This window comes from Oryctolagus cuniculus, chromosome X (assembly GCF_051225735.1).
Source record: "Oryctolagus cuniculus isolate XC-2025 breed Fujian yellow rabbit chromosome X, ASM5122573v1, whole genome shotgun sequence".
NCBI lineage: Eukaryota > Metazoa > Chordata > Mammalia > Lagomorpha > Leporidae > Oryctolagus > Oryctolagus cuniculus.
Window position 1 is genome coordinate 107,113,572 of NC_142888.1, and position 16,420 is coordinate 107,129,991.

A 16,420-nucleotide genomic window follows, 5' to 3' on the forward strand; every position below is an offset into this window, starting at 1 on the left:
TTCACTAATAATTCAGTGCAATGTAGTAAAACAGTAAGATTCTTGTCACCTATCAAAATAAGAATATAAATAACAACACCTAGTGTTAGTGAGAACAGGATACTCCAATGCACTGCTTGTGGGAATAGAAATTGAAAGAATATTTCCAGAAAGCAATTTGGCAGTGTGTATCAAGAACCTTAATAATGTTCATAGCCCTTTGGCAGAATAAATCCATTTTCAGCCATTTTTCACAAGGAAATGGAGATGCACACAGAAATTTAAGTTCAACAATTTTTTATTCAATTTTTTGTGGTAAGAGATATATAACATACAATTTTCTATCTTAACTATTTTAAGCATACAATACAGTGGTATTAATTACATTCACAATATTGTACAACTATCACCACTGTCTACATATGAAACCTAAATTTTATTACCCCAAACAGAAATTCTGTAGCCATTAAGCAGTAGCTCTCTACTTTCCCCTTTTCCAAGGCCTGGCAACTTCTAATCTTATTTATCTATGAATTTGCCTATTCTAGATGTTTCACGTAAGTGGAATCATACAATACTTGTATTTGTCCTTTTGGGTTTGACTTCTTTCACATAGCATGTTTTAAGGTTCATCCATGTTATAGCATGCATCAGTACTTCATTACTTTTTGTAACTGAGTAATATTCCACTGCATGTATATGCCATATTTTGTTTATTCATCCATCTGATGAAGGACATTTGGATTGTCTCCCCTTTTGGCTACTGTAAATATTGATGCAACGAACACTGGCCTACAACTAAGTTTTCAGTCCCTATCGTCAATTGAATATTGTTATGAACTGACTTGTACCCCTTATTGAGTAATAGCGATAGGACCTTTAAGGCAGTTACTAAGGATAAATGAGTTCATAAGGGTAGAGCCCTAATCCAATAGGACTGGTGTCTTTATAAGAAGAGGATGAGATGCTAGGAGTGTATGAGTACAGAGAAAAGGCCATGGGAAAGACACAGTAAGAAGGCAACCATCTGCAAGTCAGAGAGAAAGGCCTCACTAGAAACCAACCCTGCTAGCACCTTTATCTTGGACTTCCAGCCTCCACAACTATAAGAAAATAAATTTCTGCTGTTCAAGCCACCCAGTCTATGGTATTTTGTTATGGTAGCCCAAGCACACTAATACAAGTATATACCCAGGAGTAGAATTTCTGGGTCATATGGCAATTCTATGTTTAACTTTTTAAGGAACTGCCAAACTGATTGCCATAGCAGCTGCATCATTTCACATTCCCACCAGAAATGTATGGAGTTCCAATTTCTCTACATTCTTAAGTCTAATAATTTTGATTGCAATGTTAAAATAATGAATAACATCTAATGACAGGAGACTGCCTAAATGAATTAGAATATAACCATATGATGGGTTATGTAATCTTTAAAATAACCAGTTTAAAAATATTGATTAAGATATAGAAAAATGCATGGTCTATGTTAAAGGACAAAAACAGGTTTAAAAACTATCATGTATGGTTCAATTCTGAAAATGAGAATCTGGAAGGAAATACAGCAAAATGAAGAGTGAGGTTAGAATTAAGCTTTAGTTATACTTTTTTACTTCCCATGTTTTTCTACAATGAATATGTACAGACTCCACAAAGAAAATAAAATATATCATTGTTAAATAACAGTAAGCTGTTTACTGGTCAAAAAAATGAAGCTGTAAGAATGGTACATCTTCTGGTTTTAACAATATAAGAGATCTTCAAAAAGTTCATGGAAGTGTACGCTATGAAAAATCTATGTATGGATTTCAAAAAAACTTTGCACCAAAATAAACTTATCTTTTAATTCTGCTTTTCCACAAACTTTTTGAAGAATCCTCATATATCTTTCTGGGAAAGGGAAGGAAGGAATAGAGAGGAATGACATGTCCAAGGTGTTAGGGTAATCTTAAGGTTAAGAATTAAAGATAAAGGTTCATTTTAAGCAAATCTGTCATGTAAAAGAACCAGAAAAATGCAGATTTATATAGATAGATGTTTCTCACAGTGCTTTAAATAACACTTTTTTTCTGGTAATACATGTTCATTTTAGACAACTTGGAAAAAAAAGCAAGTAAACAAAAATCACTCAGAATCCCATAACCCATAATGAGCCACAGCATTCTGGTGTATTTTTTTTACCTATCTCTTTACACATCTTTACATTTTTTATGATACAACTGTGATCACAATGTAAATGTAGCCTATCTCCTATTTATGTCACTTAGTTTTCTGATTTGAGCTTTTTTCATAAGGTCTAATTTATGAATATCCTCTACTAATGAACTAGTAGGTTCTTTCCAATTTTTCATTATCACAACAGTCCTGAGGAAACACTCGCGTCCCTAGATGTTTGACCACATCTTTGATTCCCTAGAAACCAAATCACTGGCATCAAAGGATGTTCATGTTTTAAGACTTTTAATTATCTTTATTAGATTGTCTTCCCAAAAATTTGCTCCAATTTATATTCCTATCAGTGTAGGACTAGGCATTATCTGGTTTTCCTTGTTAATTCTGTAGATATGAAAAAAGCACTTTTTTCATATTTATTTCATGTTAACTAGACAATTGTATTTCTTGCTTTATGAACTGTCCAGATTTCTAGTGGAATGTTAGTGGTTTCTTAAAAAACATTTAAGAATATTAATGAGAACGAATTATTTATGAAAACCTTCACATCAGCTCTTCTCTAAATATTGTTTCCTGGTTTATTTGAAATTAATTTCAATGTATAAAACTCCATCTACATACAGCTTCGAACCACACGAAGCCAGATACAGCTCCGTAAACTCTGTCTGAAGAATTGGCAAGCAGGAAAGCAGGACCTCAGGCATTCTACATGGAATACAGAATGTCTGAAGGCTCCCTAGTAATATCAGCAATTTCACACATATGCCTATCAATAGGCACATCCATGGTCTGTATCTGATCTTCCCCCAGGTTCAGCACACAAGAGGCAATGAGCGCAATGAAGGCCCATACGTGGATGTAAGCACAGACCCCTATCTTATGCACACACACATACCCGCCACTCTTGCAGCAGCAGCAGGAAAAGAAGAAACAGCTTCAGAATAAGGTCTGTTTCAGTTTCATCTCACACTAATTACATGAACTTAATACAAAAGCACTTCATCTGTAAAATGGGGATAACATTGATCTCACAGAGCTGTTATGAGTCTTAAATGAGAGACATAAAATGCACTTGGCATGGTGCCGTGTAGGTAGTAGGAACTCAATAAACATTAGTAACCTTCCTCTTCTTGGGAGCACTGCTTCTCATAGATGCTCCTTCCCTCCTCAATACTGCCCTCCTGTGGATAAGGATCCTCCTCCCCTCTGTAAGGTGGGCCCTGCGGGAACAGATCCAGCAGAGGAAACCCTCCATGCCTAAAGTTGTAATTTCCTATTTGTATTTAAAAATAAAAATCAACTAGAAGATATTTAAATTATGACTTGACCTACACAAGTAAGTTGATTGCCACTTGCTCAAGAACTTGTTTCCTATCTCAATTTCCTATCTAAATCTAGTTTGTTTTTCATTTATCTTCCCACTCCTACCGATTTTTCCCAAGAATTGCTGACCACCCCAACCCTCTTGTTCAACTCAGCCTTTCCCCAAGTCAACATCCCCTTGGTTTTACTCACCCACACAGTTGTCACAGATGCTGCAGTGGGAGGCCCGGGGAGGCCGGAAGATCTTACATGTATAACAGTATTTCAGTTTCACAATCTGGTTGTTTATCTGGAAATTCTTGATACGCGGGGGTGGTCGCTGGCCCTGGGGCACCGCGCCATTAGTAGCTTCTATAAATCAGTAAAGACAGTTCACATCAGTACTAGCCATTATTTGAGCCCCAAAATCTCAGCACCTCTCTAAAAGAAATGGGCATGATCAAAGGTTGCTAGGCCATAGTCTTCCCTAGGTGAGCATTTCCAGACTACTTTCTTTTTTTACATATAGATTTTTAAATTGTATTGTATTTATTTTCATTTTTTTATTTGCAAAGCAGAGATATAGAAATCTCTTATCTGCTGGTTCACTCCCCAAATGCCTTCAACAGTTCTGGCTAGGCCAGGCCAACCCAGCAGCCCAGAACCTAAACCAGATCTCTCACAGAGGTTCAGGGAACTCAAGCACTTGAGCCATCATTGGCTGCCTCCCAGGGTGCACATCAGCAGGAAGCTGCATCAGAACAGAGGAGCTGGGACTTGAACCATGTACTTTGATACAGGATGCCAGCACCTCAAAACACACTCACCCCCAGGCAAGACTTTTCACATCACACAGTGTCCCCTCCCAAAATTCCACTGCATGCCATGCAATTCTGTTGTACACATGTGAAAAAGTATTTCTTCTAGTTCTTTTTTATCTGATTGCAAAGAAAAAGACGATAAAAGAAAAAATGGCTAAAATATGAAATGAAAACCTATAACTTCATTAATAAAGAAATAAAAATTATGGGGCCGGCGCTACAGCACAGTGGATAAAGCTGCTGTCTGCAGTGCTGGCATCCCATATGGGCGCCGGTTCAAGATCCAGCTACACCACTTCCAATCCAGCTCCCTGTTAATGCACCTGGGGAAGCAGTGGAAGATGGCCCGAGTCCTTGGGCCCCTGCCAGCCATGTGGGAGACCCAGATGGAGTTCCAGGTTCCTGGCTTCTGCCTGGCCCAGCCCCAGCCATTGCAGCTATTTGGGGAGTGAACAGCAGATAGAAGATTTCTTTCTATATATACATCTCCCTCTCTGTTACTCTGCCTTTCAAATAAATAAAAATAAATCTTTTTAAAAAAATAAGATCAGGAACAGGCTTTTGGCCTAATGGTTAAGGCACCAGTTAAGATGCCCATCCGTATCACAGTGCCTGAGTTCAATTCCCAGGTCTGGCTCCCAGGTCTAGTTTTCTGCTAATGCAGACCCTAGGGACTTCTGTCACCCACATGGGAGACCTGGATTGATTTCCCAGCTCTTGGCTTCAGCCCAGCCCAATACCAGCCCAGCCCCACCCCAGCCACTGCAGGCATTTAGGGAATGAAACAGCAGATGGGAGGTGCTTCACTCTCACTCTCTCTCTCTCTCTCTGAACCTCTCAAATAAATAAATAAAATGTTAAAAAAAATATACTTATCATAAAAAACATAAAACATAAAAAGGAAAGATAAAAATCACTGATAGTCTCTCAATTCAAATATTCATACATTTTAGTATATTTCCTTCTAATGTTCTCTTAACAGATAAGTAAATATGATTTTTAAAGTGTGAGATCATATTATAAATGAAATTTTTATCATGAATTATTTACATAACATTAGACTATAAATATTTACTTATGGTTATAAATTTTTTCTAAAATACCATTATTGGTAATATCCCATGATATGTATGTTCTGTGATTTATTTAACCATTCCAGATTGTTGGGCATTTAGTTGTCTCTGGTTTTTTATTAGTTAAAGGTTGTTGCACATAAAAACTCAGAACATTAAAGATAATAGTTTAAATCCCCTTTGATCACCACCCCAATCCAAGTCCCTTCCTCTATCCCCCAAGAATATATCCATGTGTTAAAATTAATTTCTAAAACAGAGAAAAAAAGAAAAGTATGTTGAAATCTGAGCAGTAATACATTAAGTTGCTGGCACTAGAACAACTACATTTATATTTAAAAAAGAAATGATGCACTAGAAATTCTTCTACAGTAATCTGTTAAAATTTTCTGATTATTTCCTTTAGCTAAACCCTCAGAGAGGCAGAATCACCGGGTCAAAGAGCATGAACCCTTAAAGCCCATGTTCCTTATTGCCAAACAGGTTCCCAGATAGAATGTATGAATTTGCATGCCTGTCCATCCACAGTATATGCGAGTGCCTGTTTGGTTGCACCCTTTCCATGCAGTATAATTCTAAAAACAGAATTTTTTTCTATTCACTTTGATTTTAAAAATATCTGCCATATGGAACATTTTTCCTTTTTTTGTGGAGTGGGGTGGATGCTGTGAAATCAAACAATAACAGTGTGTCAGTCTGAAAAGGATGGGGATTGCTATTCATTAGGAACTGGTATAAGCAGCAGCATGCCATCTTAATATTCCTTTGCATCTGCTTTACATGATGGCACCTGGGAGACAGGGGTCATGGTTCACCCTCCCCAGGAGGCCACCATGAGGCAAGAGCATCACATGACTTCTCTCTCCATTCTGCCACACACAGCATAGCCAGTACTGGGCTGAATATAAGCTGACAAAGGCTTCCTACCATAAACACACATGAACTCAAGAATGTACTTTTCTATTGAGAAACATGCTAAATGCGGAGGTCACACATGACAGCTTGACTCTGGGCCCCAGGCCCAGTGATGGGGTGGAAAAGAGCTAACCTTGTTAACAACCTGCTGTGAGAAGCAAGAGACAAGTAAAGGCACAGACTTGAACTCGGTTTCTCTGTATGTGAGAATAGACAGGGGATTATAAAAGAATAACCCAGATGAAGAAAAAAGAGCACTTATAACTCTCCCTCACTATCTTGCTCTTTACTACCTCCAGTTTCTGCCAGGCCTCCTGAGAACTCCAGCTGAGCTGATATACCTCACCTCTCCTTTCTCCCCACTATTCCCACCCTCACCCCACCCCTGAGTAGTTCTAGCTCAAAGGGGTATAAGCCGATTGCTCCTCAGCTCAACTAACAAAGGCTGGAATTTTTCAAAAAAGAAAATTAAGGGGGCCGGAGCTGTGGCATCATAGGTTAAGCAACCACCTGCAGTACGGGCATCCAATATGAGTGCCAGTTCAAGTCCTGGTTGTTCCACTTTTTTTTAAAGATGTATTTATTTATTTGAAAGGCAGAGCTACAGAAAGAGAGAAGGAGAGGCAGACAGAAAGACAGAGAGAGAGAGAGAGGTGTCTTCTATCTGTGGTTCACTCCCCAATTGGCTGCAACGGCCAGAGCTGCACCAATCCGAAGCCAGGAGCCAGGAGCTTCTTCCAGGTCTCCCACATGGATGCAGGGGCCCAAGCACTTGGGCCATCTTTTACTGTTTTCCCAGGCCATAGCAGAGCAGAATCAGAAGTGGAGCAGGCCGGGACTCGAACTGGCACCCATATGGGATGCCGGCACTGCAGGAGGCGGCTTTACCTGCTATACCACAGCACCGGCCCCTGCTCCAATTCTGATCCAGCTTCCTGCTGGTAGCCTGGGAAAGCAGTAGAAGATGGCCCAAGTGCTTGGGCCCCTGCACCCACGTGGGAGATACAAAAGAAGCTCCTGTCTCCTGGCTTCGGATCAACTCAGCTCCCGCCATTGCAGTCATTTGGGGAGTGAACCAGCAGATAGAAGACCTCTCTCTCTCTCTCTCTCTCTCTCTCTCTCTCTGTGTGTGTGTGTGTGTGTGTGTGTGTGTGTCTGTAACTCTGCCTCTCAAGTACATAAATAAATCTTTTAAAAAATAAATATTAAGAAGCTAGGGGAAGGGGCCAGCACTGTGGCATAGCAGGTAAAGCCACCACCTGCAGTGCCGGCATCCCATATGGGCACTGGTTCAAGTTCTGGCTGCTCTATTTCCAATCCAGCTCTCTGCTATGGCCTGGGAAAAGCAGTGGAGGATGGCCCAAGTCCTTGGGCCCCTGGACCCGTGTGGGAGACCCAGAAGAAACTCCTGGCTTCTGGCTTCAGATTGGCGCAGCTCTGGCTGTTGCGGCCATCTGGGGAGTGAACCAGTGGATGAAGGACCTCTCTCTGTCTCTCTCTCTCTCTCTCTCTCTCTCTGCCTCTCCTTCTCTCTTTGTGTAACTCTGACTTTCAAATAAATAAATAAATCTTAAAAAAAAAGAAGCTGGGGAAAACACACCTAAAATAAAAGAAATACAAAAGCAAAGAAGTCTTCAAAGTGACCTGAAAGAACTAAAGGCTAGCAGCCACACACTGTGCTTTACTGGCTGGGCATCTTGGACTAACAAGTCCCGGGTCCCTTTCTCCTACTCTGTCTGGCTTGCATGCCGACTCAAGCTACTGATGTACTGACCTTGAGAACCCCTCTGGTAGGCACTGTTGGTCTGGCAGGCTCCCCTCCCTCCTAGCTCTGACAGTACAGTCTTCTTTCCCACTGTAAGCTCCTAGGATACCCCCTCATCTAGGACTGGAGTGTTCAGCTTGAATTCTAGAAGCCACCCTGGTTCCTGAACACTGTAGCACTTCATCTCTGTCACCATGATTAATTTTTTTAGATTATTTATTCGGAAGGCAGAGTTACAGAGAGAAAGGGAGAGACACAGAGAGTAAGAACTCCCATCTGCTGGTTCACTCCCCAAATGGCTGCGACGGTCAGGGCTAGGCTGGGCCAGGAGTCAAGAGCTTCTCCCGGGTCTCCCACATGAATGCAGGGGCCCAAACACTTAAGTCATCTTCCACTGCTTTCCCAGGTGCATTAGCATGGAGCTGGATTGGAAGTGGAGCAGCCAGGACTGGAACTGGTGCCCATACAGGATGCCAGCGTTGCAGGTGGTGGCTTAACCCACTACATCACAATGCCACCCCTTGCCCCCACCAAGATTCTGACCTTGAACTGCAAACTGCACAGCCCTAAGACTGTAATTGCTTCCTTGACTCTCCTAGAAATCTCAGTGGTTCCTGGTGCCATAGCTATCCCTCTCACCTTGTGAGTCCTCCCTAAAGCAGTCATGGGCCAGGGAGCCCATGACTGTGCTTCAGAAGATCTATGAATCCCTGAAATTACATCCAAAATTGTGTGTATGCACATGCATATAAGAGTATTTTATGGGGATAAGGTTCACAGCTTTTATTCAAAAAATCAAGCATGTTGGTGACCCCCTAAAAAGCAAAAATCAATCCACTTGGGAACAATGCAGCAGGAGCTTGGTAACAAATCTTCCCGAAACACCGCCCAACACAGAGGAAGAACAAAACAGGTGACATTAGAATCTTACCACACCTGCCTTCTCAAATTCACTGGGTGGTCATGATCTCAGATTGAGGATCTCAGAGGGGAAAGGGTAGAAGTGACTATTTATCTGCAACTACTATTATGATTCCATTACCTAACTGATTAGGGCCACGCACTACACAGCAGCTTGCCAGCTGACTGGAAGACTCACCTATCTCCATTTCTATGAATGCTGCTTCATCTGGCAGGGCCCGGGGAATCACTCCAGGGTCACTGAAGCTTGTCCTCAATAGTGTAGCCATGGAGAAAAGGAACAGCATGGCAGCAAACACAGGTATGGCAGGAGACAGCTGAACAGCCAGGTAGCGGCACCTGAAGAAAGCATGTAATTCAACATTTAGGTCAACCTACCCTATACTGATCTCCAATTGTTACAAGTATGTCATTCTGGTCTCCACACAAAATTAACAGTACCTCTTGGGAAGAGATCATGTTATTTACTTCTTTTGAATTGTCTCAAACCCTTAACATAATAGGAGCTCAACAACTGTTTAATTGATTGGTATCAATACATCAGACAGAAGACAGTCTCAAGAACCACCCCCCCCCCCGCCCCGCCATGCCCAGGCCCTCCCATCAGCCCACTTGGAGCCATATTTCCTCTACCTCAGGAAAGGCTCACACCTAGTAAGGACAGGGAAGCTATTGAGTCTGGATCTGCCAGCACCACAGGTTGATCTCATTTCGTGAATATCCAAGGCTTTTCATAGCCCTTATCTAGCACTAGGGCTGAGCAAAATGAGGAGGGAGAGAAGATGAGGACCAATCAGGAACAGGCTCACAGTGTCAGTCAGAGGCTGTCTAGCACGCATCAAGGCCAAAGAAAAGGTTCAGGGCCTCTGAGTGACTCTGCAAAGCCATTCTTTGTATCCTCAAAATCACCAGCAAGGTGACAATCATATCTTCTTAGTACCCCTTCCTACCATTACGTTCACTGCTCTCTTGCCGCATAATGCACCTGGAAGGACATTCTTCTTTCTCCCTGGATAGCCCAACTCTACTCATCACAGAGGTCCTGGAGACATCAACACAATCATTGCCATCAACACAACTACAATTTATGGAGTGCTTACCATATACATGCCAGGCCACTACAATAAGCTCTGTAAGCATTCTCTCATCTGACTCATACTAAATCTAGGAGGTAGATTCCATTATACCCATTGGACAGATAAAGAATCTGGAACTGAAAGAAGGCTTCCCTCCTCTCCAAAAGGCCTATGCTAAACTGTACTAACTCTTCCCTCTCTACTCCTTGCAGTCTTCCTTGCCAGAGCCTATTTCCTAGCTGTTTCTCAGTATGTGGACTGCATCTCCCCCAGCTGGACGTCCTAAGAGCGAGAACCTGGTCGTCTTGGCTGAGAACACTTGGGTTCATATTCTGGCTCTACCAGCTGCTAGTAGCGTGACCTAGTTCACTTCAATCTCCTTATCTGTAAAATGAGGGTAATAACAGTACTTCATGGGGTCACTGTGTGGAACAAATGCACTAACATAAATCAGGTGCTTAGAACTGACTTGACACATAGCAAATGCTAAGTAAATGTTAGCTATTAACATTATCATTATGATTTTATATTTCCCAGATTCTAGTACAAGTGAGGGAATAAAGAAGCTATCAATAAATACTTGTTGATCTGAGCTGAATTTAAAGTCAAATAAATTGAGAATGTATGATGAGAGTTATCACTGCCCTACTTCTATTCTCCTCCTCTTGAGGCACATTTCTCCTTGAAAACAGAAATCTTCACTTGGAGGCAGACTATAAGTGGATGAGCAAAGAGGAGAAGGAGAGCAGAGAAAATAAGCTAAGGAAAAAAGCTTACCTCATCAGCATGGGGAATAAGCAAGCTGCTTCCATTCAGAGCAAATGTTTAACCCCAGGTTGTATATTCACTGCAGTTTCAGAATTACTCCCATGAGATCTTCCTCCCCCAAATCCCAGTCTCCCTGCCACAAACAATTGCATGGGTAAGGGAGTGCAAACCAACTGTTATATTAGGCTAAGCACTTGGTGATGAAGGTGAATATATATAAACACACACACACACACACGTATATATAAAATCTGGAAAATGATTTTAGCAGCTTTTTTGCTTGCCTGCCTATTTGTTTTTAACAAGTCCTTAGTTTTACCTTGCTTTTTAAAGATTTACTTCCTTCTCCTAAAAGAATCGGAGAACTGAAGATCTGGCAGTGCATATCACTAGCCTATGGATTACACTCCTTTCCATTGTCCCCCTTCACTGGTACAGACGTAATTAAACAGTGAATTCGGACAAGAAAATCATCTCCACTCATCAGGGACCCAAAGGACACCGGAGAAGCACGAGACTTTGTTTTTGTGAACAAGACAAGTGAAATCACCACACTGACTGAAAAAGAGCCTTCTTCCTAGTCACTGCCCATTGCTAAGTTTGCTCTTGAAGACAAAGAAGTAACATCTTCAGGACTCAAACTGCCCTGGGTGTACAGTAATCTCCAATCAAAAGCCCTAGAAAAATCAGAGCTATCTGATTGGCCACCAAAGAGGATTTATTTTTTTTTATTAAAGGAAAAAGATACAGAGTAGAACAGCCAGGGGGAAAAAATCCAAAATTAATGCATTAACCCATGCACAGAAAGACCAAAACTTTAGACCTAAGTCCAGTTCTGACACCTGCTTGTAGATCAGACAAAGGACAACTTAGATTTGAATTACGCTACACCACCAAGGATAAAGGTCTCTGTAAGCTCCACATAGACTATCTTCTGCACCTGCTAAAACAATTCACTCTGTATGTCAACAAGTACACAACAAGCCCATTGTATTGTTCTCCTCCAGAGATGAGGCTACTGGCAGCCAGTTGTCTCTAGTGAGTGGGTGTGGCTGGGAAGGCAGATGTGGAACCAGCAGGCCTTTCTACTCCAAGCAAGAGGAAAGTTTTAGAGCCACCGGCTGAAACTGTTGTAAACTACAACCCACAGTGTTTGTCTTCAATAGTTATGATTTTAAAATGTCCCCTAAGGCAGAGGGATTGGGGAGATGTTGGCCAAAGGACACAAAATCTCAGTAAGCAAGAGATATATTGCACATCACAGTGACTAGTTAATAGCAATGTATTGTATTCTTGAAAATTGCTAAAAAGAGTAGATTTTAAGTGTTCTCATCCCCCCAACATTATGAATATATGAGGTAATACATATGTTAATCTGTGTGATTCAGTCATTCCACAATGTATACATATTTCAAATCATATTGTATGATGTAATATATGAACTTTTATATGTCAATTTTTTAAACACTACCCTAGGGTAGTCTCGTAACTGCAGGAAGCTAGAGGTCTGCCTGACAGGAATAAGCTATTCGAGGATTTAGTGGTAATTTACAAAAGTAACCCCCCAAATTTAGGCATATCCTCAAACATCACAATTTGTCTTGGATAAAGACTGGATCTGTCATTCACCAATGTGAGCTAATTGTTTTTGAAACCCCTTAGTACTTTCCATATATCTCACTTCTTGGAATAATAACATCCATGCATTTCTCTAAACAGAACTCTCCTTTGTCTTCAAAGTACCAAGGAGCCTTCCTCCGTTCAGGGGTTAGAAGTTCCTATTCTCCCTTAGTAATTTTATAAATGCAACTGTGCCCCCACTAAGTCTGTATTTCAGCCACCCAAAGAAACATTATAATTTTAAGTGAACCTCTATCAAACTATTGACTGGCTTCAGGACTCCATAGCTAGTCTAACTGACTGGGCTCCTGCATGCCCCTATGGACCACATGGTGGCACAGACCAGCAGTAACCAGCAGTGCCAGGCTAGGATGGTGTGTCATGTTCCATCCCCCACCCTTAGCATGCCAGTTCAAGGAGGGATGATGATAATGACACAGACTTCAATTCAGATGAAAAAACTCAAGAGATTCATGACTGGAATTGGTTTAAAAAAAAAAACTCAAACAAATTCCACGGCAGGAGTATGCCTCACAGACTGGCAGCTTGGATTGGTGTTCTATACAATACTCTGCTCCTAAGTCTCTCCGATAACTTTCTTGCTATGGTTTTTGTTTGTCCTTTCATCAGGGAAATTAAACAGTAAGTATTTAACGGTCTAGCAAATGAAGAACAAGAGAAACAGGAGTCGATTTTGTTGGAAAAACATAAGTAATATATGAGACAGGCAAAGGATAATTTAAGACCAATATTTCAGTGGGAGAATGGTGATTCAGACTCTAAGGACTGTAAGCGGTCAGGAAAGAGATCTCTTGGGAGCTGGTAGCTGCTTGAAACTGCTCCAAGTGCAGCAGTTAAAAATGACTTTAAAGAACAGCAGATGTGCTGGAACAGCAGGAAGAGCCCGAGGATCAGACGCCTAGGATGCCCTTTAGTCCAATGTGATAGAAATAAGCCTTTGCTCTAAGTCCTACCTGATATGGGTGGCCAACTATCCTCTCATTTACTACTTACCTCCTGTGGACTGAATGTGTGTGTCCAGTGCAAATTCATGTTGAAATCTAAACCCCCAGGGGCCGGCGCTGTGGCGCAGCGGGTTAAAGCCCTGGCCTGAAGCACCAGCATCCCATGTGGGCACCAGTTCAAATCCCGGCTGCTCCACTTCTGATCCAACTCTCTGCTATGGCCTGGGAAAGCAGTTGAAGATGGCCCAAGTCCCTGGGCCCCTGCACCCGCCTGGGAGACCTGGAAGCTCTTGGCTCCTGGCTTCGGATGGGTGCAGCTCCGGCCATTGCGGCCATCTGGGGAGTGAACCAGCGGATGGAAGACCTCTCTCTGTCTCTAACTCTCTCTGTAACTCTTTCAAATAAATAAAAAAGAAAAAAATAAAAAAAAGAACTTAGAACAATTCCTTGCTGCCTATGATATTCAGACCCAAACTAGGGGCCAGGGCTGTGACATAGTGGGTCAAGTTGCCTCCCGAAGCACCAGCATCCTATATGGGTGAAGGTTTGAGTCCCGGCTGCTCCACTTCTGATCCAGCTCCCTGCTAATGCACCTGGGAAAGCAGCAGAGGATGGTCCAGATCCCCAGGCTCCTGCACCCATATGGGAGTCCCAGATGAAGCTCCTGGCTTTGGCCTGGTCTATCCCTGGCTGTTGTGGCCATTTGAGGAATGAACCAGAAGATGAAAGACACCTCTCTCTCTCTCTCTCTCCCCCTCTCCCTCTCCCTCTCCCTCTCCCTCTCCCTCTAACTCTTTCAAATAAATACATAAATCTTAAAAAAAAGACTCAAACTAGGGGTTGACACTGTGGCACAGCAGGTTAAGCCACCACCTGCAATGGTGGCATCCCAAATGAGTGCTGGTTTGAGTCCCAGCAGCTCCGGTTCCAGTCCAGTTCCCTGTTAATGCATCTTGAAAAGCAGTAGAAGTTGGGCTGAGTGCTTGGGCTCCTGACACCCACATGGGAGACTTCCATGCAGTTCCAGGCTCTCCTGGCTTCAGCCTGGCACAGCCCTGGCCATTGTGGCCACTTGGGGAGTGAACCAGAGGATGGAAGATATCTTTCTTTCTCTCTCTCTCTCTCTCTCTCTCTCTCTCTCTCTGTCTCTTTCTGTTTCTCTGTAATTCTGCCTTTCAAAATCAATTAAATAAATCTGAAGAAAAAATAATTATTTTTAGGGGCTAGCATTGTGGTATAGCGTGCTGGGTCATCGCCTATAGTGCCAACATCTCATATGGGTGTCAGTTCAAGAGCCAGCTGCTCCACTTCTGATCAAGCTCCCCAGTGATGCACCTGGGAAAGCGGCAGAAGATAGCCCAAGTGCTTGGGCTTCTGCACCAATGTGGGAGACCCAGATGGAGTTCCAGGCTCCTGGGTTCAGCCTGGCACAGCCCTGGCCATTGCGACCATTGGGGAGTAAACCAGAGGATGGAAGATCTATTCCCCTCCCTTTCTCCTATAACTCCATCTTTCAAATAAATAAATAAATCATAAAAAAAAAGATTCAAACTACACAGGCCAGTATTCCAAGGCCCTACATTAACTGGCATTATTACCTAATCACCATCATAAAGCTCTTACCTTCACATTGCTCCATCCAGAAACATCCCACTAATTACCATGAATTAGCTAGCTTCTTGCTATTGCGAGAGCATACGGTACCCTCTTTGTTCTTAAACACAATACCAGTTTCTGACATTTCTGAGGAAGATTTAGGAAGTCTCTTCTCTTCCTTAATAACATCTCAAATGATGTCAGCATGCCAAGGGACAGCCCTGTTCTTTGTGCTTGCTTTTCTCAAAAGAGTGGATCACTATACTTAATTAAGACTCATTCTCAAAAGATGGGAGAGGCATTCAGTGGAGATTGACAATGTGAAACTCAATACTATCAAAGGTAATAGAGGCAGAAAATATACAGAGAAATTCAAAATGACAGAACTGTAAGGAATGGTTAAAGGAAAGCAAATTGTTCAGGAGAAATAACCCAACCCTTCCTCAGTGACATACTTTACCAGGAAGTTCAGTTTAGCTAAGTACTGTAATGGATTGATACTACAGAGGCAACCGATGCCTTTCTAAAGCTGTCACCTGTATGACCAAGTTCACAGATTGCATCCTAAGTTAGATGAAGCACAAACTGACTTCCACAGAGGAATTCTCCAGAAAATGCTCTCTTTGTTAGAGACCATATAAAACCACTTTTTCCTCTTTCCAATGTCGCCTAAAGACATTCTTTGGGAACCTATAAGTTTGACTGTAAATGCTAATGTTCTATCATATCAAGGCTCAGCTTTGAACTACACCATCTATCTTCAAGCCTGGTAACTTTGTATTGTCAGATCTGCTTTTGTTACCCCATCTGTCCATGAGGACTCTTTGCTCTTTTCACCAGGATCACTCACAGAGTAATAGTGTTGGGAGGAACATTGCTTAGTTTTCCTCCAAGCCATCTTCATCTGGCAGCAAGGGGCTAGGAATGGCCACAGAGGTGATGAGCCCTTATCACCTCCCAAAGCTCCTTACATCCTAGATTCACATTTAGAGATGGGCTACCCTATTCCTGAAATCAGGCTACCAGAACACCATGTTGAAATGCTGTCAGTTTTCCACAAAGATGTCTTCATTTTCTAGGAACATGAACTTGGGAGACCCGAACAACCTAGGTGCCATTAGCTAAAACATGCATTAGCTAGCAAGAACCCAGAATACTCTGGTCTAACATTTGTCATGATGTACAAGTTTAATTTTCAGGACTCCATAGCAATGAGATGACTATGAGATGCCTCCTATAGAGGCAGTGGCTGGACAACTGATCATGAGGAAATAACCTTACTTCTGTGAGCCTGGTTTTCCCACCCATGAAGGGACAGAGAGTCTCCAAGCTAAGTTTCAGGTCTATCATCCTATGTTTCTTTGCATATAGACTCTTAAAGTGCAGGAGGTCAGTGCTTTGGCGTAGCAGGTAAAGCCGCCACCTGCATGGCTATCATCCCATATGG

The 16,420-nt window shown here is 42.2% G+C and overlaps 1 protein-coding gene across 3 annotated transcripts in view; it reads right to left on the bottom strand.

Moving 5' to 3' along the window:
- The window catches only part of ZDHHC9 (zDHHC palmitoyltransferase 9), a 39,176-nt gene that overhangs the window by 13,735 nt on the left and 9,021 nt on the right, over nucleotides 1–16,420 (bottom strand). For 2 of the 3 annotated variants that reach the window (XM_008273178.5, XM_089323966.1), the window contains 2 exons: nucleotides 9,127–9,287; nucleotides 3,667–3,825 (listed from right to left, as the gene is read on the bottom strand). In XM_008273178.5, the coding sequence (XP_008271400.1) occupies nucleotides 3,667–3,825; nucleotides 9,127–9,287 (320 nt within the window). Of the gene's footprint in view, nucleotides 1–3,666; nucleotides 3,826–9,126; nucleotides 9,288–10,801; nucleotides 10,921–16,420 lie in introns of those variants that run through there. The other variant, XM_089323967.1, reaches the window with a different exon arrangement.